The 23,105-nt window shown below is 34.9% G+C and overlaps 3 protein-coding genes across 5 annotated transcripts; all 3 read right to left on the reverse strand.

The window, feature by feature from the left end:
• Nucleotides 1-3,195: 3,195 nt before the first annotated feature.
• LOC132189433 (probable serine/threonine-protein kinase PIX13) lies at nucleotides 3,196-6,448 on the reverse strand. Of its 2 annotated transcripts, none has more exons than XM_059604176.1 (6): nucleotides 6,192-6,448; nucleotides 5,721-6,046; nucleotides 4,765-4,900; nucleotides 4,485-4,624; nucleotides 4,085-4,208; nucleotides 3,196-3,850 (listed from the first exon to the last, which is right to left on the reverse strand). In XM_059604176.1, exons 1-6 carry the CDS (start codon nucleotides 6,262-6,264, stop codon nucleotides 3,387-3,389), a joined length of 1,263 nt encoding a protein of 420 aa, XP_059460159.1. In that variant the 5' UTR covers nucleotides 6,265-6,448; the 3' UTR covers nucleotides 3,196-3,386. The 2 variants fall into 2 exon arrangements, with proteins under 2 accessions (XP_059460159.1, XP_059460157.1); XM_059604174.1 differs by having other exon boundaries at nucleotides 5,721-6,049.
• Nucleotides 6,449-11,429: 4,981 nt separating this feature from the next.
• Nucleotides 11,430-16,743, reverse strand: LOC132189158 (probable serine/threonine-protein kinase PBL21). Of its 2 annotated transcripts, none has more exons than XM_059603744.1 (7): nucleotides 16,010-16,743; nucleotides 15,817-15,852; nucleotides 15,540-15,718; nucleotides 14,878-15,028; nucleotides 13,500-13,891; nucleotides 12,770-13,112; nucleotides 11,430-12,019 (listed from the first exon to the last, which is right to left on the reverse strand). In XM_059603744.1, exons 1-6 carry the CDS (start codon nucleotides 16,110-16,112, stop codon nucleotides 12,810-12,812), a joined length of 1,164 nt encoding a protein of 387 aa, XP_059459727.1. In that variant the 5' UTR covers nucleotides 16,113-16,743; the 3' UTR covers nucleotides 11,430-12,019; nucleotides 12,770-12,809. The 2 variants fall into 2 exon arrangements, with proteins under 2 accessions (XP_059459727.1, XP_059459726.1); XM_059603743.1 differs by having other exon boundaries at nucleotides 14,878-15,067; nucleotides 16,010-16,741.
• Nucleotides 16,744-19,810: 3,067 nt separating this feature from the next.
• LOC132191098 (toMV resistance protein Tm-2(GCR236)-like) lies at nucleotides 19,811-22,607 on the reverse strand. The gene is made up of 2 exons (XM_059606110.1): nucleotides 20,014-22,607; nucleotides 19,811-19,879 (listed from the first exon to the last, which is right to left on the reverse strand). The coding sequence occupies exons 1-2, from the start codon at nucleotides 22,384-22,386 to the stop codon at nucleotides 19,811-19,813; spliced, it is 2,442 nt and encodes an 813-aa protein (XP_059462093.1). The 5' UTR covers nucleotides 22,387-22,607.
• Between the last annotated feature and the right edge of the window lie 498 nt (nucleotides 22,608-23,105).

A 23,105-nucleotide genomic window follows, 5' to 3' on the forward strand; every position in this document is an offset into this window, starting at 1 on the left:
CTTCCAAACTCTCTGTCTTCGAGTACTGTATCTGCTCTAAAATTTTGTGTTGCACTCTTTAGCTCTGCCGATTTGAATAGTTTCAACTTTGGTGTTATCACCTTCCCGGCCGCCTGAGACCTTTCCTCAACGTTGCCGTTTTGGGCTGCATCATTGCTGTTGCTTCTTGGCAATGGCGTCCCTTCTGTTTGTTTGTTGTTGTTTCTTGATGTTTCTTCTGCTTTGACATGAAGGGAAACTATACAAGTGTTGTTTCACATGTTACTTTAAATATATTTATTTTATGAATTCTTAGACAATTAACGTTAATTAACCTGCAGAACATAGACTCATACCATTGTAACTTGTACGAGAAAGTTGAGATGAAAAAAGAGAGAGAAGATTAGAGAAAGAAAAACACCAAAAACACCAAAACCACCTGAGATTGCTGTTATTATCTTTGCCTTAGTTTTTCTTAGCAATCCAAAAGAGAAAACAAAGAATCCAATAGAAAATGGAAGCAACGTACCTGGGCTATGGTGATGATTTACCAGAGCTCCAAAACAGTTCCCCATATATTAATTTATGTGCTAAATTATTGAGAGAGTGAAAACACAAGAGATATTGTCAAATGTGGAACAACTCCGGTTTGGTGAGAGAAATTAAAGTGGATTGTAATTTAAGAGAAACACCGAGAGGCCAAGTGCAGCGTCACTACACGTACGTAAGAGTTTTCAAGCAGATGTGTCCATTGGTTCGCCAATCAAAACAAATTAAGGACCCTTAAATTCGGTTGGTTCATTGATTGTCAATACATTCATTCAATTCCCTTCATATATTTATTCATCTCTTATTGTTAATTTGTTATATGTCATAAAATGGTTTTTATTTTTTTATTGAAAATAATAATTAAAACAGTGTCGTCTCATCACATTTACAAAAAGTTTACTGATTTGGACTAAAAGATTATATTGGCTGTTGGCAGAGGGCTATGCCCTCGCCCTTTCGCAATTATGAAAAACTTTTTTTCATTTGCTTTAAAATGGAAATAATTTTTTTTTTAAAGTGAAATGGACAGGTTTATGACCCAATAGAGATCGAGGCCATGTTTGTTAATGTATTTGGGCACGTATTTTTATTTTATATAGAATCTTGGACAAGTCTAAAATACATTTTATCGGGGGAGAAAATATCTCTTAGTGGGCCTCGCTCCTAAGTAAGAAAGAACCACATTAATTTTTGTATTAATATAAATTATGCAAATTTGTTTAGAAGTTGTAGCTTTAACAAATTCTTAATTATTTTGGTTATTCTTAAAATAATAAAAATAATTATTTTAATATTTATTAATTAACAATCTCGTAAGTTTAAGTTTGTATCAATTTACTCAATAAAATTTAAATTTAGCCTATTTGGTTCTTAAAGTTTTGATTGATTGTCAATACATTCATTCCGTTCATATATTTATTAATCTGTTATTGTTAATTTGTTATATGTCATAAAATGTTTTTTTTTTTAAAAAAAATTATTTTTATTTTATTGAAAATGATATGAAAAAAAATTAAAACAGTTGTGTTTTACAACATTTAACAAAAAGTTTACTGATTTGGGACTAAAAAATCATATTAGCGGTTGGCAGAGTAATGGGGCAAGGCCCTCGGAAAAGGATCCTCTCAATTTTATTTGAAATTGAGAGTATCTATTTAGTGCATTTAATTAGGAGGATAATATTATCTTTTAACTTTTGGGGGTAAAAGTTTTGGACAAGTTTGTCTTCCTAAATGCACTAAATGAATACTCTTTATTTCAAATGAAATGGAAATGATCCGTTTCTAAGGCGCCCGCCCCTTCGCAATTATGAAATGTGCAGCTCAAAGCCGTAAGCCAATCATGTCTCTACAGGGAAGATATCTATAACAATTAACAGGGTAGGGTCAATTAGAAAAAAAAAATGGACTGATTTTTTTCTTATAAAAAAGATAAGTGAAATTGACATGATTGATTCTTATTTTTTATGTTGTAAAAACGTTTTGAGTCAAAAATTGTTTTTTAGTTTTTTTTTTTTTCAAAAAAAAGAAAGAAAAACGAAAAAAAGAAAAGGCATCTTTGCAAAAGTGAACAAAAAGTATTTTAAGAGGAAAACTCTTTCACATTGCCTAGATATTTAGATAACATACCACTATTTTAATAGGCAATATTTTTCAAGATGCTTAATGCTTAAAAATTGTATAAATTCTGTAATTTGAAAATCTACAATTTAAAATTATAGAAAATCTTATTTCGAGACGCACAGTCTCGAACATGAAAGTCTTATAAGTTGACTTCAGCCCAATTTAGAGAAATCGTAATAATCCATGGTGACCGATTTTAAATGGTGTGATATTTTATGTTTCAAAATTTATAAGAATTAAATATTCAACATGTATCACTCATAAAAATAAAAATATTCAACATGTATTTACTATTTACCATTATTTTCTATCCATTTTAAACGTAAATCGAGGAAGGCAGCAAGAACTAGGCTGATAATTTGCGGTGGGCCATTTTGCCGTGTCCAGATGGGCCCATTGTGCAGCTTTTAAGGAGGCTACAAAAGGAAAAACTCTTCTTGGGTTTCGGCCCGAAGTTTGTTTCCAGACCAGACACTTACCTCATTTGGATGCACATCTTCATCTATATATTATTGAGATGTGTTTGGACTTTGATGTCATCTCTTACATATCTTTATCTCTTATATATCTTTTTCCTTTTTTTTTTTTTCTTTTTTAATTCATCATTATTCAATTTGTAGAACTTACATAGTCACATATAAATCCCATATCTTGTCAGGAGATAGACAGGAGATTTGCAAAAAAATGAATTTAATCATTTCTCTATATTAATTCTTTGCTCGGACCATAACCATTGGGCAAATGTGTAACGCCCTAGTTCTACATTATAAAAGATAAATAGTTCATATAAAGTAAATGAATTATAAGCAATTAATGAGTGTTACGTCATACATTAGTTTTTTATTAGGTAAAATTGGGCTTCATAAGAGAATTTAAGGAACTCCAATTGCAACTTGACTAATCATTTTATAATGATAGTGTAGTATGTGTATATATTAGCTAACGTTTTTCCTGGACTGTTATTAAACTCTTGTGAAAAAAAAATACCGCAAGAGTTTGTGACAAATTTAATGATTCTTTTTTTTTTTTGAAATGGACAGAGTAATTTATAATTAAATATTTTCTTTATCTTGTAGTTTATTTTTCTACACAAAAAAAACCGGTGCCTTTGTCATGAGACCAAGCCTCTCTTAAACACAGGTACGTTGGACATGTTACAAGCCTTACAAATATGAAGCTGCATGCATACCAAGACAAAAAACATAACTACAATTATTTATTAAGATCTAGCCGGAACTAGTGATGATAAGCTCTAGCTCCGGCGCCGGAAAAACCATTCTTCTGGGGAGTTGGAGGCCGGCGATGGTTATACCGATGCTGATGCTTGGTCTGCTCCTCTTGGCGTACATTGGAGCCCTGCTTTGCACTGGCTTTTGTCTCCTTTGTTGTCATCGCGATGGCATTGATGTTTTCTAATTCCTCCAAAACATTTTCCATTGATGGACGATTTTTTGGGTCGGATTCCAGACATCTTAGTATTAGCTGAGCTGCTTGGCATGCGCCTTCTAGTGGGTATAGTTCACCAAGTCTCGAGTCCATTATTTTCTTCAGTTTCTTTTTGTTAGACAGAGATGGCTTGGCATATAGGACCAGGTTCTGACTGTCACTGGTCCTATTGGGGTCGTGGGCCCGTAAGCCCGTTATCATTTCCAGCAAGACGACCCCGAAACCATAGACATCACTTTTTACGTACAAATGACCTGTGGATCAGGTTATTTATTGGAACATATATATAGTTAGATTCGTAAAATTTAATTTAGATCATGAAATAAATTATCTCAATTTCAAATAGAAGGGAGTGGATCTTGATTCGATCCGATTCATTAAGGGTTACACAAAATAGATTTTTGATTCGATTCCCAAAATTAACTATTAAAGAAGGTTAAATCTTTATGTGTTATTGAAAAATTGAGTAATTGAAATTTGATATTTACCTGTTTCAACATATTCGGGAGCTGCATACCCGTAAGTGCCCATTACACGAGTTGTCACGTGCGAGTTTCCATTTATGGGGCCCAACTTTGCGAGTCCAAAATCTGAAAGCTTTGCATTGTAATTCTGGAAAAAGAAATAGAAGACACATGCAAAGCAATATTTAGTATGTGATGGTGTTAAAAACCTAACATGGAGTTCCTTAGCAATTTTAGAGTTTGGAATTTAGATTGTTAGTAAATGTGAAAGAGAATTTGTGGGCCCATTTACCCAAACAGGTATCAAGCAATCCGCCTCTTGTTTTGGTAGGTGTTTGAACGGCTAGTAATTCAAATGGCAAATTGCTAGAAATCAACATCCTAATTAATATGTTCAAGTGGCTCAAGTCACAAAGAACTTTACCCCATCCAACAATATATTGGCCGGCTTGAAATCACGGTAGATCACAGACTTTTCTGATGTGTGTAAGAAAGAGAGGCCTCGAGCCGCTCCTATTGCTATTTTAAGCCTTGTATTCCATGGAAGTGGTTCCGGAGATCCTTCTGATTAATTCAGCATAAAGTTTAGCAAATGACACAATTTAATCTTCTGCATTTTTCCAAAAACAAAGATAAGAAGAGAAATTTGCATGGAAAACCTTTTAATTTTATTTTATAAAGTTGTAGATATATATGCTTCTTACTTCTAAAAAGGTGGTTCTCCAAGCTTCCCTTCTGCATGTATTCGTATACAAGAAGGTATTCTTTATCTTCCCAACAGTAGCCTAGAAGCTTAACCAAGTTGGGATGAGAGAACTTCCCCAAGAATTTCACTTCTGCCTGTACCCACAAATACATGTACTCAAATTCAGCAATATCAACAAATGAATTCACTTCTATCTTTTTCTCATAAATCTGTTAATTATCACTAATCTCCATCATTTGTTAATCTTTGCTTTTGCATTGAAGTGTGCATGTGAGCCCCCACATAATTTAAACAGATTAATTCACTTCTATCTTTACTTGTATTTAATTATATTTTGTTTCTTGTGATACAAATCCTCTGTTGATCTCATAAACGTATATTAATTATTATTAATCTTGATTGTTTGTCAATCTTCCTTGCTTATTCATTCAAGCGTACATGTGAACCCACATGTAAATTTGCAAGTGAGAAGCAAAAAATAATATATTTATGCTGATCCCACAAATATACACATGGAATATTCAAAAGTGAAAAAATGGGCATAGACGTATTAATTGTTTTCTTTTTATTGGAATAATGTTTGTTAAATAAATCTCATCTAAAACCAAAAAATTTCTAATTTCTATAGCCTCTCACCATTGCCAGCAAAAGCAAATCTTATAATTCTTAAAACCACACGTACATTTCTAGTTACTTTTGCACTAGAGAAAAATCTAAAAAAATCCCAGTTGATATTCAATGTGATCATGATGATTTGGTCAACTAGAAAAAACATTGCCCCAGGCCCCCAGTGGGTCTTCCAATAATATGTTGGAATGACTTTTTCGTACCAAGAAATAATAAGTTAAAAGGAATAATTTCTCAACTTCAAATATACTATAGATAGAGGACCAAGACAATTTCATAGTCAATGTTGACGACGTTGAATGCACCCATGAACAGAAACAAACGTACCAGCCATTCTTCCAACCCTTGTGGGCTATCCGGGTTCGATTTCTTCACAGCAACGGCTACTCCGGCGCCGACCTTCGACGGTGCATATGTTGTCTCGTCCACCCAACCCTTGAAAACCCTTCCAAACCCTCCCTCGCCGAGCACGGTATCGGGCCTGAAATTTCGTGTTGCGCTCTTCAGCTCCGCCAGTTTGAATAGCTTCAAGTTTGGTGTTATCACCTTCCCGGCCTGAGGCTGAGGCCTTTCCTCAACGCTGCCCTTTTGGTCAGCATTGCTTTTGCTTCTCAGCGGCCCTTCTGTTTGTTTGCTATTGTTTCTTGATGTTTCTGCTTTATTCACATGAAGGGAAAAAAGAGAGATCGAGAAGATTAGATAAAGAAAAACACAAAAACAATCTCTGAGTTTACTGTTATTGTCTTTGTCGTCAAACAATATATATATATATCCAATAGAAAGTGGAGAAAAAAGTACCTGGGGTTGTAGTTTTGGTACTGGAGCCTGGGCTATGGTGATGATTAACCTGAGTTCCAAAACAGTTCCCCATAAGGATCTCACTCTTTTGCTTGTGCTTCTACTTTACTTTGGATCAGATATATTTATATGATTTTGCTTGGTCTCCAAGTTCCACGAAAGAGAGAAGAAAGAGCAAGGAAATAACAAGCAAGAGAAAACTAGCATATATCAGACTTGGACCTTTCCATTCTCTCTCTCTCTCTCTCTCTCTTGTAATCTTGTTTCTATCGCTTATGAATTTTATTCTCAGCTTAATTGGTTTATAGTCTTTCTTACCCCTAAGTTGTGCTAAATTATTAAGAGAGAGAAAACGTGAGAAATGTCAAATGTGGAAGAGCCCTGGTTTGTTGAGAGAAATTAAAGTGGGGATTGTAATTTAAGATAAACACGAAGAAGTCAAGCTCAGCGTCACTTGGACCAATCGCTTCATGAATAGTTGTCCATCAGATGGGCCCGTTGGTTGGCCCATGATCTGAACACACGACCTCTATATGGGATGGAGTCTAGGCCGGAATACAAGTCTTTCTACTATTAATATCATCGGTAAATTATCATTTATCTTAAAAGTTTAAGATAATAAAAAATAACAAATTTAATACTTTAACAATCCCCTTTGATCAGTTTAAGGTTATTATCAATTTAGTTCTTAAAGTTTTGATTGATTGTCAGTACATTCACTTTGTTCATATATTTATTAATCCGTTATTGTTATATGTCATAACATGGTTTCCTTTATATATAGTGAAAATGATATGAAAAATATAAAATAAAATAAAATAAAAACACGGTCATCTTATGACATTTCACAAAAGGTTGACAGATTTGGACTAAAAAATTATACTGACGGGTGGATTTGGTTTGGATTTAGTTTTAGTTAAGATTAAATATGTTGAAATTATAATATAGGACACGTGTCTCAATCTTAACTAGAATTGGAGTAAGCCAAACCCTTGACGAGTGACGACCAAACAAAACTTTAGCAATTAAATTAACAAAACAAATCTAAATTTGAAAGTTTCCCACTATATTTTACCATTTTTTCCCACTATATTTTACCAATCTTTTTCATACGGTATAGGATCTTTTTCACTGCCTACGTATTGAACTTCTTGATATTAATTCCATTTACTTTCACTTGTGAGGTTCCACGTACATGATGTGATAAACACGTACGGTAAGCAATGATGTATGCAGTATGTATAGTGGCGTGCAGACATGAAACACCGTACCTTAGACTTGGAAATAGATAATATTCTTCCAGTCAAATGTTGTTGCCAAGAAGAGTGCCTAAATCAAAAGAAACATTAGCACGCTGCTTTTCACGTGCGTGGCAAAATAAATAGTCAATATATCCCCCTTTCCTAGCACTGCATTTTATTTATACTATATATCAAAACATTGTTTTGTATTAAATAATAACGGGTTTGGCTCGGTCGTTGAAATTGAAATATACATGTTATAACATAATACAAGAGATACGTGTTTCGATCGCAACAAGTCTAAGCCTAACTGAAATTAGATCCAAATTGCTTTATTATTATTTAAAAAAAAAAAAAAAAAAATTCGCATCTTGAAGACACTTGTGTTCATTCAATTGAGAATCTAAGGCCTTGCTTGGCTTGGCATGTTTTTAGTTTTGTTTTCAAATTCATATTTTTTGATTTTATAAACAGATTTGGCACAAATTCACAAACTCAAAATTTTGCCAAACAACACATCTGCGTCGGTTTCTTAAAAAATTCAAAACAAAAATAAAATTTGGCCCATCCAAACAAGGCCTTATTTTCATTTTTTCCATGGTTATTGATGTTTATGTTTTACATTTCACAATTAAGAATGAAAATTGAAACTTGAAGTCGTTTTGACTTCGTGTGAACAAACGACTTATTGGTCCATGAACTAATGCAAATCTTCTCCATAGACTTTTATGCATTGGGGTTTTGACAATGACTTTTATAAAGTAAAATAGAATAGCTGTAATCCCGTTCAAGAACCTTCTTACAGCTACGTATTTTGCCCTTCGTTTTTCTGTCTCTAGTATATAATCAATGCCTATATTATATATAGATTAATACTGTAATCTATACTCATTTTATTAGATTTTAGCATATCCCGTGAAGAATAGATTTAACAACGGTGTTAACGTATTAATTAAATTCATTTTTGGCACAAGTATCCAAACAAATGTCTTAAGTTTAAATCTTGATTGATTGACTTTACATTGCATTTCATTTCAGAGAAATATTTCATGTGTTTTAATCATACACATGAGAGAAAGTGTTAAAGTATGAGCAATGCTATAAATTACATTTTTATCCCACAATGTTAACGTGGTAGTTTCAACCAAATTTGGATCAGTTATTGTAAAAAAATAAAAAATAAATTAAATGATTAGTTGGGACTGTCATGCCAGAATTATGAGATAAAAATGTGATATATAATATTACTCTTAAGTATTTATTTAAATTATCAAATTCACATTTTCTTTTTTATTTTAATTAAATATTTCACATATTAGGAAGATTTGTTGAAGTAGATCGAGTTTGAACCCATACATAAAAAAAAAATGAGTATTAAAGTATTAATCATATTATTAAATTTAGATTTTTTTATAAGTTTAAGCATTTATGAGAAGCACATGAACGTGACTTCCCTGCTAAGAAACAAATAAACTTTGCATATGTAGCCTTCAATTCCCATTTCATAGAGGTAAGGAGAAAGAATTGGTTGGTGACATAAACCGATAAACGTGAAAGAAATTTCAAATTTTTTGGAGTGAAAAATAGAGAAAGCTATTTACTAATATGAATAATAATAATTAAAAAAAAAAAAAATTGACTTCTGTGAGTATAGAAAAAGGCAAAAAGGCTTGTAAAACGGACCAAGGCCTATTCAAACCAAATAAGCCGATTTTTTCAAACGAGGAAGCGTATGAAGAGGACCAAGTGCCAGCTTGAGTGACGCCAAGTCTGAACTCAACGTGTCAATATCCAGGGAACATGTCCGACTATTTTAGTGTATTTCTTTCCCAATTGTTTTTTTTTTCCCCTAAGTCAAATCAAGTATTAAATGAGAGGTCAGATACAGGACCAAATATGTGGACAATTTTTTTTTTTAAACGTAATTTTTAGATTTTCTTTGCTTAATCTTAATTTTTTTTAGTGTTTTTATTGTCAACTAATCCAAGTCTTAATAGATACTTCATGGTTACGGTCAAGTTAGACTACTATTAAATCTTTTAAAGCTTATAAATGGGGGCGGAGGAATAAAATTTGAAGGATATTGTAATTCGAGCAATCCACCTACCACTTGAGCATATGAGCTTTATAACGGATCTTTCACATTTGCAACCAAATAAGAAGTTATTAAAATCCCAAATTCATAAGACACGAGTCAATTTAAATTTAGTTTCAATTGCATTGAGATATTTTTTCCTCTGTAAACACGTGTTCCACTCTTAATATATTCGGTTCCGAAGCTAAACTGGTTCCGAACCAAACCTAAAGATAGGTCCCAAACCTTCTCACAGAACATCAATGAGGCCTTCAAATATATTTAATAGACCAAGGTTGTCATGCCTCTTAAACCAGTAAATGTGGTGATGATAGGGGGGAGATGAAGGTACAAAAGAGTACACGAGCTCCTAGCTAGATGGCAGTCAATTATTGCTTCCTAAATTATTGATTTGTAATTAAGGTATCAACCAAGAGTCAATATCCCAATCAGATTTCACTGCACTTTGCCGGCCAAATATATTTTTAATTCCCATCTAAACAAACCCATGCCAGTCACTGCAATCACCAGGGGAGCAGCCAGCAGGCATTGAAATGGACGAGATTAGATTAAAGTAATAAGAAACAAAAATATTAATTAATTAACACCCTGCATTCTGAAACAAATTATAAAAACTCAAAACAAATGAGTTTCAATTTTTTTTTGCAAAAATGACAAAATTGCCATTGATAAAAAAATTTCCTGAATTTTGCCCTTTTTCTGAAATTTTTGTTCATGGGTAATTTTATCAATTTTCTTTTGAAAAAACGTGGAATATTGCAACTACAATGATAGTTTAGGAAAACATTGAACAAATTTAAAGTTCTGAGAGGGTTATTGCAAATTGCTCAATAGTTAGAAAGAATAAATGTAGTTTCTCTATGAAAAAATATTTGACGATTTTTTTGTGTGACGAAATTATAATATTGAGAGAAATTTTAAGTTTTTTTTTTTTTTTTTTTTTTTTTTTTTACTATAAGTGAAAAAAAATCTAGTATTTTTTTTCACCCGAGTCAATAAAGAAATCAAACTAAAGATCCTGTATAAGCAAGAATAAAAGCTGGGGCCCCATCCCCCATTGATAAGGTTCTTGAGACCTAATAATCACATATAACTTTTTGGAATAATAAATAAGCCGTAGAAGTCGTTTTGATAAATACAAGTCCACGGTCTTCTTTAATGGACAAGGTGCGTGTATTTAATTTCTGCAGAATTAGTCGTGGAAGACCATGGAGTTTGGTAGGTAACTTGTTACATTGGAGGATTACTTAACCTCAAATCCAACAACATCTTGAATTTTGTATGCTAATTTTATTATTATATTTTACGGTAAAAGCCCACTAAAATGGAATTTGTCGTTTTCAACTGGTCTGACTTCTTAGACACCGACTACAGCCGTGGTGAAGATTACATCAGACATGCCATCCAAGCATCCTATGATTTCTGGACCGACAAGAGAGTACCTTAAATGTTGTCTCAAGGGGAAGGCAGGACAGTTTGCAGAGATAGAAACTATGGTTATTATTATTTTTTTTTGTCAGAAAATCCAACTGTTTTGTCTACCCACTTTAGGAAGGATTCGGAATATTCCTATCCAAATTCAATGGTCTAGAAATAATAATCCAAAGCCCACCGCTCGGATTGAAGTCTGTGTAATTCTCTTGAATTACGTGGCTGCAAGCTGCAATTCTAAAAACTTACATCCTCCGTTCAAAATAAACTGTCCAGATTCGGACCTAGAATTTTGGGAGTAATTCTAAGTGTCCCACTGCGACTATTAAAATTACTATAAGACTTATGATTGATCATTATTAGTCGGACATAAGTAGATCACCTAAAATTACTCAAATTTTGAGCGAAGAGAAACTTTAAAAAATTAAATAATTTTTTTTTTTTTTTTTTTTTTTTTAAAAAATGGATATATACCCTTTCCAACTATAAGGCAATCATAAACTTTAGTTGAAGTAATGTCTCAAAACTACAAAATTGCAATATACCCACTTTGTACCAAAAATAACCTTACAATTTTTTTAAATCAAAATGATAAAAATACAAAAAAATAATAATAATAAATAAATAAACATTTTAAAAAAACTGGTGACCCACCTTCGGCTACTGTTTAGCCTGAAATTATTTGGCAGCACAATAGGAGGTACAAAAACACTTGTGTGTGTAATGATCATGCCGAGGTCCAAATACAAGCAAAAGCTTCCCCGCGATTGATTAACTTGATTCAAATTGCAACGGCACGAAGTGATGCACCAACAGTGGACTCTTTCCCTTCCTCTTATTAGTCTCAGCCAATTGTAAGCACCTAACCATTTGTAATGATTTCGATAATTTTTTTTTTTTAAAAAAATATATAAATATAAAAAGCTACAACTCCAAAACCTTGGTATATACATGAAGCATATATATATATATAGATACACCAGTTCTGTATATGATTATAGATTACATTGGCAAATGGATTTCAACACATTTTTTCGTGAGTTTGACAAAAGGTAGAATACCTGCAAGAACATGTCATGAAGAAGGCATATCAGATTGCAGATTCCATCACCTTCTCTACTTAAATTACAGAAGGAATTCTTAAATTATTTAAACATAAATCACATCAGAGTTATACCACTATGCAAATACAAATATCCATGAAAAATAAAAATAAAGAAGGAAAGTTATGTTGGTTCTTCATTACCAAAGCTGTAAGGCTTATGCAAGGATGAACAAGAAAAATAATAGGATATGGAAGAAAAAAAAAATGGTTCCCTTCTTCAATAGATTTTCAAGCACTTTTGCTTTCCTCATTCCTCTAAAGAACAAAAGTAACTCCCAGAACAAAGCAGAGAGACGCCAAATCATACATAAAACGAAATACTTTTTTTATTATGTATAAGAGCACTTTTTAAGCTCCAGGCTCTAAAACTTTTGCAAAAGGTTTACCTAAGATCAGGAAATGTCTTCTACTATTATAACAAAACGATAGCATATAAATAAATAAGAAAAAGATAACTCATGACATGATAATTGGAATTTGAATGAAAAAATGAAAATCAATATCTTCTTTTGGCTTTTTGGGGAGGTGGGGGTGGAGGGGTAATTGCAGTATATGCAATCCATGCATGCAGGCTTCCTACTCATGGCTTTCAAACAGCAAGAATAGACCTTTTTTAGTTCCGCTTACTGGTATGTCTTGTAACTAAATATTGCCAAACGAATAGGTGCCTTTTTATGATAAGTAACTAAGAGAGTAGGTGACTTACAGTTTATCAAAGCGTTTCAGCAGCTTCTGCCCAAGAACGTTTATTCATAAGTTGTACTTGTTCTATAATCTGATTCCCGAGAAGAGACATTGCTGCCTTGTTGCGAAGGTGATTGAGGCGAGGGATCGCGGACCCGACTATTTTCGGAGGTGTAACTCTGAGAGGCCAAGTACTCGAGGGCTACAACAATATCACTAATAAGAGGACGGAAAGTTGGCTGCTCCTGAAGACACATTGCAGTAATAGCAACGGCATGATGCAAACATCGAACAGGGAAGCGTCCTTGCAAAGAAGGATCCACTAATTGGACAAATTTCCTTCTGTCCTTCAAAAATGGACGAGACTACAATTGAAAAAACAAATTAAACATTACCCAAAACTATAACTTAAGAAAAAAAAAAGTCACCAAGAGCGATATCGTTGAAATTTATATGTTATGATGTAATAAAGAACTCCTAAGGTAGCAAAAAAAAAAAGAACTCCTAAGGTAGCAAGTGCATACTTATCACCATAAAGCAACAGCATTGGACTCCCAATCAGCCAATGTGTTGGATGATCTAGAGTCTAGCAGTAAAAACGGGGTCAAGGAGAGACCAAAGATCAGATGATACAACCACAATAGTGCTTGGAAATATCAGCAATTTATAAAGAGAATCAGAATTAAAAAGGGAGGGGTGAATAAAAGACTGACATGCTACAAGGGAAAAAAGAGAGAGAGAGCTCAACTCACCCAAGAAACGAGGTTCTGCTCTCCCTGCCTCTTATTGCAGTCTATTGCCCTCCGGCCAGTGATCAACTCCAATAGAACCACACCAAAACCATAGATATCAGATTTAAGAGTCAATTTGCCACTCATGGCATACTCCGGGGCACAGTAACCATATGTTCCCATCACTCTAGTCGAAACATGAGTATTGTCGCCAACAGGTCCCAATTTAGCAAGCCCAAAATCCGAGAGCTTTGGATTGAAGTCATTGTCCAGCAAGATATTTGCAGATTTCAAGTCGCGGTAGATAACAGGGGGATTTGCTTGGCAGTGGAGATACTCAAGACCCCGAGCTGCACCAACAGCAATCTTTATTCGAGAACTCCAACTCAGTGGCTCTTTCTCAGGTTGAAGACCTGAGTACATAAATTGCCTCATCAGTCCAGTCAACCATAATAACTCAGACAAGGTTTTGCTGCAGTGTCTAGAGTAATCTTAAAAATTTCTTCCCCTCTACAGCGATGGAAGTAACACTCAAATATCAGAACAGACACTACTAAGAATAAAACTAACTTCTACTAAATTTCTTGAAAATGTATCACTCAATTTAGTTAGGGGAATAATTAGGGCCACTGCCTGAAATCCGAATACTTCAACCAATGTCACCAAAATTGGACAAGGTTACTCAAAGTTGCACAAATTGTGAAACCATGCAATTTAAAAGCTGAAACCCCAGTCACATGCATTTTCACAAATAAGATACGAGGCCTATGTAAGATCTCCATATCAACCTATATAGCAATTATATATCTCCAGCAGTGAACCAATTGCAAGCTGTGTCTACCTTCGCAAATGCAGTGTCTAATAGCAACTTTACAATCCATACATTGATTTAATAAGAAACAAAACCCATAACCTAGATGATAAATCCGTAAGTTTGTTGGGACATGAAGCCAGCTGATCGCTGACACTGACATTATTTTCCAGAAATTTTCACCAAAAAAGAGTTCATTGCAAATTAACCACTCTCCAATGTAAGCAAAGTCCAATTGATGAAATGGGGAGAAAATCTAAAGAAAGCTTATGCAAGATTGTCCGGAATGACATTTTCCGGTGAAAAGAAAAAGAAAGGATGTCAAGTGTTGACTAAAATAGGAATAAAGTATACTGAATTATGTTACACATTATTAACAAAAATATATTGAAAAGAAAACGAAAAAAAAAAAGAAAGAAAGAAAGAAAAAAGCCCTCGCCTTTTGCTTGAAGGTTGTTATTATTATCTTAGAAGCACTAAATGGAGCTTTTCATCCAATGGAAGTCTTAAAGATCAATAGTTCTATTAATCAGGGAGTGCAGAACTGAAAGTAGAATAATGTAAACAATGAATATCTAAGATACCTACCAAAGAGATGATCTTCCAAGCTGCCCATTGGCATGAACTCATAAACCAATAGTCTCTGATCTCCATCAGTGCAATACCCAATCAAGGTGACAAGATTAGAATGGTGTAACAAGCTCAACATGAGAACCTCCACGATGAATTCCTGAAACCCCTGGAGGCCATCATGATTAAGTTGTTTAATCGCAACAACCTGCTCATAAAAACCAGGTGATTATTGATAAGTATAAGCAGGTAATTCCAACTCAAACCCACATTCTAAACCGAAGCAGGATGGCTAATAACAAATTTAGTTTGATGAAAAAGGTCATTTTGATTAAATAAATACCAAATAACTCGAATATATTCAGCCATCCACATACCAGCAATACAATACTCTACATATCAATTTCACAAGCGATAAATTGGAAAAGAGAGAATCTTTAAGCTACTTATGTAAGATGCTTTTCTTTAAACAAACATCAAATTTGTAAAGTGCCACGCCTTGAACCTAATTATTTTAGATTCATTTCCTTTCTTTTCATATCTTATTTAAGATATCTAAACCACATTAAAACCCACAATTCCTCCCTTGTCTAAAATCATATATTTCAATGCAAGCAAATGCAAATCCTATAACATCCAAATAATAAAAACAGAGAAATTGTAAATGTCTTTCAACTTGCCTGGCCCGTCTCAAGGCGGCCCTTGTAAACCTTGCCAAAACCCCCTTCCCCTAAAAGATTCACCTCCTTAAAACCTCTCGTGGCCGCCGCGAGTTCACGAAATGTAAAGCTACGCGCCCCACTGGATTTCGGGTCGTTGCCCTTGTTATCATTCATTGCCCCCTTCCCTTTCCCACTATCTGCAGTGTAAACAAACACACTACTCAATTCCCATATTGCTCACAATTTGAAGAAGTAAAACGCAAAATTCCGAAATGGGTGTGTGAAAATTCCTTACCATTATCATGGGTGTCCTTCTTTCCTTTCCTACTACCTGAACATCCATTCCCCAACACAAAAAGTTAGCAAATTGTTGATAGTAGAATAAAATATACATGATAAAACCACAGAAACTTTAAATTTGAACGAAACCAATCAGACAGAGACACGAAAATCTCGCTTTTTTGGAGTAGAAACAGACGAATATGTACCTGAGGAATCGGCAGAATGACGAGAACTAGATCTTTTCCCATTCTCGACATCGATCCTGCGCACAACACTTCGTCGAGGACTAAGGCAAGAAAAGCAACTCATTCTCTGTTTCTCTGCCTCTCTCTCTCTCTCTCTCTCTCTCTCTCTCTCTAACGCAGAAAGAAAATAATAAAATAATTGCTATGATAAACACAGAGCCACCTGAAATGAATTTGTCACCCAAAATCCACCCATCTCAAATCCCCACAATTCAACATCCAAATTAAATTAAAAACTCCTTAACCCTAATTGGACACAGAAAAACTCCCTCCGAGCCGGAGAGACCACGAAGCCCACTAAAAAAAAAGACAAAAACTTTGCTAAAACAAATCCGAGCCCTGAATAAAATACTAAGAAAAATAAACAAACAAACGAAAAAACGGATATATATTTTAAGAAAATATAGAACTAAACAGCTCTAGAAGTGCCGGCTTCGCATTGGCGGTGTGTCAAATTAGGGGAAAAGAAAAAAAGGGCAGCAGGGAGAGAAAGCGAAACAAAATTACGCGTAGAAAGCAAACAAAAAAGCACATAGTGTGTAGAGCTTCTTGCGCTAAATTTGGACACAAAAGAGAGCGACAAACTTAGCGGCACAGTTAGCGGGGAGAATGATATAATAGCTGGATTTTTGTTTTTGTTTTTTGGGTTTACGAAAACGTGGGCCTGAGTTTCATCACTTTTATGGTTTGGTTTATTTACTAATATTGCTAGCATTTATGTTTGTGCATTGATTGTTGTATGTCGCTCTCTTTGCGTCCTTCTCACTCTGATTTCTTTCTCTCTTTCTGTTTTTTAATCTTATTTAAGCTGCACTTGAAGGTTTGGGTCCGGTGAGGGCGGCAGAGATTACGGTTTTGACCTCCAGAGTGAGCTGTTTATTACAAGGGTTGACACTGACAGCTTCGGATCCCAACCGAACTGAACTGCCTCGGCTTTTATGCGACCGGCGTTGGATTCTGGATTTTGGGTTTAGATTTGGATGCGTGTTGGTGTTGGTGTTGGTGTTGTGGTGGTATGTCAACGGCTTCGATGCGCGTGACGCACTGGAGTCCCCCCGTTCTACTTCCGCGTGGACATTCAATGGCTGACCCCTCACCCCGCCTACTAGAAGGAAATTAATTTCAAATACAGCCATGTGAATGATTTTATTTTATTTTCATTACACCGAAAGAGGTAGCAAGCCGAATCAAACATAAATATTGGTTAATTTTAGAAGTTTTCTTATATTTTTTTTTTGTCTTTTAAAAAGAAAAAAAAAATGATTGAATTTGTGTAAATCCACGAATATAATAGTTAATTTATTAAATTTGTAAAATAAAATAAATAATTTTTCCATAAAAATATTAACGTCAATCGTTTTCCAGTTTTCCTTTTCCTTTTAAAAATAATATAACTTTTAAAATTATTATTTGATAAAAATCTAATAATAAATTATCACAAGTTCATCGAAATTTTTTAAATAATTAATCATTATTCGCACTTTTTCAAATAAGCATCCTTTAACTCGCTTATAAAAATCGCAGACTTTTTTTATTTTTTTTATTTTAAATTAAGTACTTTTTAAATCGCAATGCCAAAACCTTATATTTTGCAATATCTTATAAAAATATAAATTATTCTTACAAAATCGCAATCTCAAACACATCCTAAATAAGTAAGTAATATGTCTTCTATATGACTATACAGATGGGATAGAAAAATAGTAAGGGCTGAACAATGAGGAGTAGGCGTTTACGCATTGAAGCCCAAATGGATCAAACAGGAGCTAAGTTTAGTTAACCAAGCCAATGGAGGATGAGTCATTGAGTCGGATACTGGGGAAGTGTAAACTCAAGAGGCTGCATCATAAAGACTTGTTCTTTGAGAAATGCATTTTTAAAGTCAATTTGATGAATATATCATCTAGAAGAAACAACAATAGACAACTAAGACAAGACACACCATACTGTAGTGGGCTTGAAAATTGGGCTAAGGTGTCATAGTAGTCAATGCCCAATTGATGGTGCAAGCTTTTGACGGGCCTTATGGCACTCAATAGACCCATTAACACGTCGTTTGATTCAAATACCCACATGCAGTCCATAAAAAAATGTCCTGAACGCAATCATCATGTCGCTGATTCTGTGATCCATCAATCATCAATATTCAATGCTCCTACTCTTACCTACACTACTCTTTCTTTTGCCCTACCAAACCCGTGATCCACAGCATCTTGGGCTTTTTGTCGGCCTAGATGGATGACCCATTAATAGGAAACAGTAACATAATGCAACACATAGCTTTGAAGAGGGCGAAGAGGGCGAAGAGGTATTTTACTATCAAAATATTCATCATGTGACAAAATATATATATATAATAAACATAATTTTTTTTTTTTTTTTTTCAATTAGGAAAAAAAAAATTCCTTAACCTATTTAACTCATGGTCCGGGCTGAAAATCGCATGTTGGGGCAATTGGGCCGTATTAGAGTATAATGATTTTAATATTTTTAAGAATCACGTAACAAAGCACATGTATAAAAGTTGCATTTGGGCCACGGCCTACATTTTGTTTGGAACCCTAGATGCAAATAGAGAAGGATCCTCTCAATTTCATTTGAAATTGAGGGAATTTATTAAGTTGTTTTAAGATGGCATTTTTATCTAAAAAAAAAAAATAACAAAATTGCTCACATAAAAATAACTAACTTGTTCCTCTCCATTTCAAATGAAATTGAGAGGATCCTAGTGGATGCAAATGTTAATCAGGTGCACCAAAATCTCTAGGGCCTCATCTTTTGAGCTTATAAAAATTTTCCCTTAAAAAAGCTATGATTATGCATAATAAAACAACAATAAATGAGAACAAAAGTGCAAATTAATAATGCTCTTAACATAAGCAGATATGCCTACTAAAATTCTAGCTACTAGCGAACTTCTCCCAAACAGTTGCAATTTCTTCTGCCTCTACAGACTCTTGGTTTCCTCTTCTTTTAGTGATCAAATGTAGGTTTTATTGTACAGCAAGTGAAAAGGTTCTCTACCAAAGATTGTCTCACATGAAACTAGTTTAACACTAAAATTATCAATTATGCTCAAATGAATGAAAATTGTTAATTTGTAAACATGTTTTCACTGCAAGACATGGTTCATTAAATGTCTTAAACTGTTTACTTGTTGTACGTTATGCTGATCATTTTACAAATTCTTTATTTTAGCATCAATAAATTTAAGTTCTAATCTCAGGTTTTATTTAGTGGAAGGCCCTTTGCAAAATGTAACGTACACAAAGAACAATATAAAGTAGTTTTCAAAGTTATGAGTACAAATTACTAGAAGCTTGAAACCAATTATTCAAAGATATTTAAACTTGAAACAAACCAACCAGGAAATTAACAAAGACCATGGGGGCAGCTATCCACGCATGTAACTCAAAATAGCAATTGAAGAGGACAACCTCGAGTAAGAGCAATAGATCAAAGGAACACCATTCCAGTTTGCGTTGAATTGAAGTTCTCTGTCATCACGTAATAAACAATTTTAGAAAAGATATAGAAGGTGCAATTAAATTAATTGATAAATTTACCAAGAGAATGCTGACTTGATGATAATATTTTTATTTTCTGCCAATGTAAAGAGTGACGTATTCAATTCGAATGAAAATAAAACTAAAAAGGAAAAGAGTAAATACCAGCGCGCAGGCTCCATCTCCAGTAGATTAGGAAATTCAATCCTTGATCAGTAGTTTAAACCCAACTTTTATCTGCGATGCCCTAAGCATTCTAGCCAAACTTCCACATTCTATCACCTCCATAGATCGCAAACTGGTCAATCTCAATAGTTCGGGTAGGCTAGTAAAGCAAGGACAATGACTGATAACCAAATGCTTAAGGCTTGGCATTGCACCCCCCTCCAATTCCCATTTTCGAATTGACAAATTGTTCAATTTGAGGAATTGGAGTTGAGGAAACGAATTTGCAATGACGTGAATACTTTCATCAGATAATCTAGGATTTGCTTCTTCTAGTTTCAGTATCCGAAGACTGGGAAGCTGTCCCAGCACTGTCACGCATTCGACTTTTAAGACAACACCCGTTAAGGTTAGTTTGGTGATTCTCGCTGGAAATGAATTCCGAGAACAGGTGAATCTGCTTGTACTCATTCGCGTCCGATCATTATCATCACCATCACTCGTAATGTGCAATATTTCAAGATGAGCTAAATGGTGGAGGCTTGGAATATAAAGTACTTCTTTGCCATCACCACGATGCTTCTTGTCCACAATTCGTGTTTTCAATTTCCTAACATTAGGAAACTTTTCCAGTATGGCAGGGAAAATACGGTTTTGAGGATCATAGTAAATTGTTGCGCCAGAAAGTACTTGGAGTTTCCCCAGAGCTTCCTCCGAATCACAAGGTTCAAATAAACATCCCGAATAAAATCCGTCTCCCCAACCAGGCAGATACAGATTTCTTAAACATTTCAGTTTAAATATCCCTTTTGGCAAACATTGCACGCTTGTATTGCCCTCTACGTAAAGAGTCTCTAGATTCGTAAGCTTGAAAATAGAATCTGGAAAAACAGTTGTATCAGAAGAGAATCGTATCGTCAAGTACCTCAAATGGATAAATTTTGCTATGCTTCCTCCTAATTCTCTAGTTGCTACTTTCTGAACATTAAGCACACGAAGAAATTTGAATTTCTTTTGGACCCACTTCAAGCTAACAGTACCATCATCCACAAAGAAGAACAAAGAACGGGCGCTTGTAGGGATAGAGGGGTTGTCAGTAATGTATTGCTTAGCATTGTTAACTTGGATGGATAGCCTGCGGCAATTGTTCGGTAACGAACGGTTATATGAATGAACTGCAAAAAACATCTCTTCTGCACTCTCCTTAATGCAAAATTCTCGCAAAAGATCATGGATACGGCATGTCCTTACTCCTCCATCTGACCTCCTCCTAGCCACTTGGATCAAGCTTCGATCAATGAGCTCCTCCAAGTAGATTTCAGCAACATCCTCCGGATATCTATGGTCATTGTGTTCTATAAAACCCTCCGCTACCCATAAGTGCATCAAGAACTTTACAGGGATCTCGAAGTCTTCTGGGTACACACCAAAATACAAAAAGCATTGTTTCAAGCGTCGGGGCAGATCCGTGTAGCTTAAGGATAATACTTTCTGGCACATATCAGTATCCAAACTAGTTACATGATCAACATATTTCGACCATATGTGGAATGACTTCTCCCTCTTTGCTAAAAGGCCCGCGAGTACCACAATTGAAAGGGGTAATCCCTTACAACCTTCTGCGATTTGTCTCCCTGGAATTACTAATTCAGGAGGACAAACTCCATTTCGAAACACCTTTTTCTTCAAGAGTTCCCAGCTGTCATCTTGATTAAGAAGTGGGAGAGGGTAGGGACGAAGATCGCTTGCAAGTAAAGCCACTTCTCTATTTCGGCTAGTGATCAATATTCTGCTTCCATTAAAGCAATTAGGAAAAATAGATTTTACCTTATCCCATACTTCAGTTCTCCAGATGTCGTCCATCACTATTAGGTATCTCTTTTCTTTCAAATGTTCGAGCAACGTCTTCTTTAACCCATCGACACTCTTGTCTGAGTTCTTTTCAAGTTTAATTCTCAACTCCTTTACAATTTCAAGCAACAGCTCCATAATTCTGAAATCTTGAGATACAGTCACCCATACATAGGAGTCAAAGTGCCCCTTGACACTAAGTTTATTGTATATTTTTCTGGCAAGAGTGGTTTTGCCCAACCCGCCCATTCCGATGATTGAAATGACATCGAGTTTAGGATCCCCTTTAGTAAGTTGGTCCACCAATGTCGTTGAGTCATGATCGAAACCCACCACGTCATCTTCCTCGACTTCTCTCCTAAGTCTCTGCATGGCCTCTTCCTCGAATGCATTTACAGTAGCTTCATCTCGTTCAATGCCGTACATTTCCTTATTGTTGTTGTAGATTTCTTCGATTCTTTTTTTGATGTCCACAATCTTACTTCCAACGTTTCGAAGCATCATTGCGTGAGCAGGGGCATGAAGTATCCTCCTTATCACGCACTTCCTCCTGTATTCCGCGACCTTGACGATGAAATCGTCGATAATATCCTCAGCCTCGTTAGCCACTTTCTTGATTTGCCGGACTACCACCCTCACTATTTCATCGTTCCGTTTTCCTTCTGACTTCTTCAGGAAGCTATTTATAAAATCGAGGTCCCCACTAAGTGAATTGACTGTATCCTCCACTCCAGCAAGGAACTTTGCTTCGTCTCTGAGTAGACCGGCCAAGGACTCTATGAGGCCAGTGACAACGTTGTCGAGTATAGAGCCCATATTTGCTTATCTTCGCTCCCTTAAAATCTCTTACAAACCCACAAGTTTGTGTTTTTCCCGGGCCTAGAAGGCGAGTGAAGGATGAAAGGAAAGAGATCCACAATCGGTAAAAGACGATGAGTTTGTGAATCTTCTAGAGGTCAGGGTGGTAGTGATATAAGAAGAGAAGGATATGAGGAAAGAAAAGGATGAGAGGAAATAGAGCCCCCGTCCCCAGAGTTGAGAAGCTAGGCAAGGCTGTTCACGTTGTGATCTTGGGGACTCGGGCCTCGGAATGGTGGTGGGTAGGAAAAGGGAAGATGGTAGGAATTGCAAGAGTTATTGTAGAAAAAAATAAATCGCAGAGCATCTCTTTCTTTTTTTTCTTTTGTGAAGGAATTGACAAGTGACAAATGCATGTGACATGAAATAATTCATTGTTCTCTCGGTCAGCAAAGACGTATGGAAATTTCACAGAAAAGATAACAATTAATGCAGACGAGCTTGTATCCCGTGCATTGCACGGATTGTTTTTAAAAATGATAGGACAGAAAAATAATAATAATAATTAGTGGATGTATAAATGACAAAAAAAGAAAAGAAAAAAAAAAAAGCATTGAGAGAGAAGTTTATTTAAAATACTAATTTCCTTCTCCCCATTCAATTAATTAATTGGCTACCCAAAATAAAAAACTTTCATTAAATCATGGTTAAAAAATAAATGAATTATATCGTTTATC

Source organism: Corylus avellana, chromosome ca8, assembly GCF_901000735.1.
Source record: "Corylus avellana chromosome ca8, CavTom2PMs-1.0".
NCBI lineage: Eukaryota > Viridiplantae > Streptophyta > Magnoliopsida > Fagales > Betulaceae > Corylus > Corylus avellana.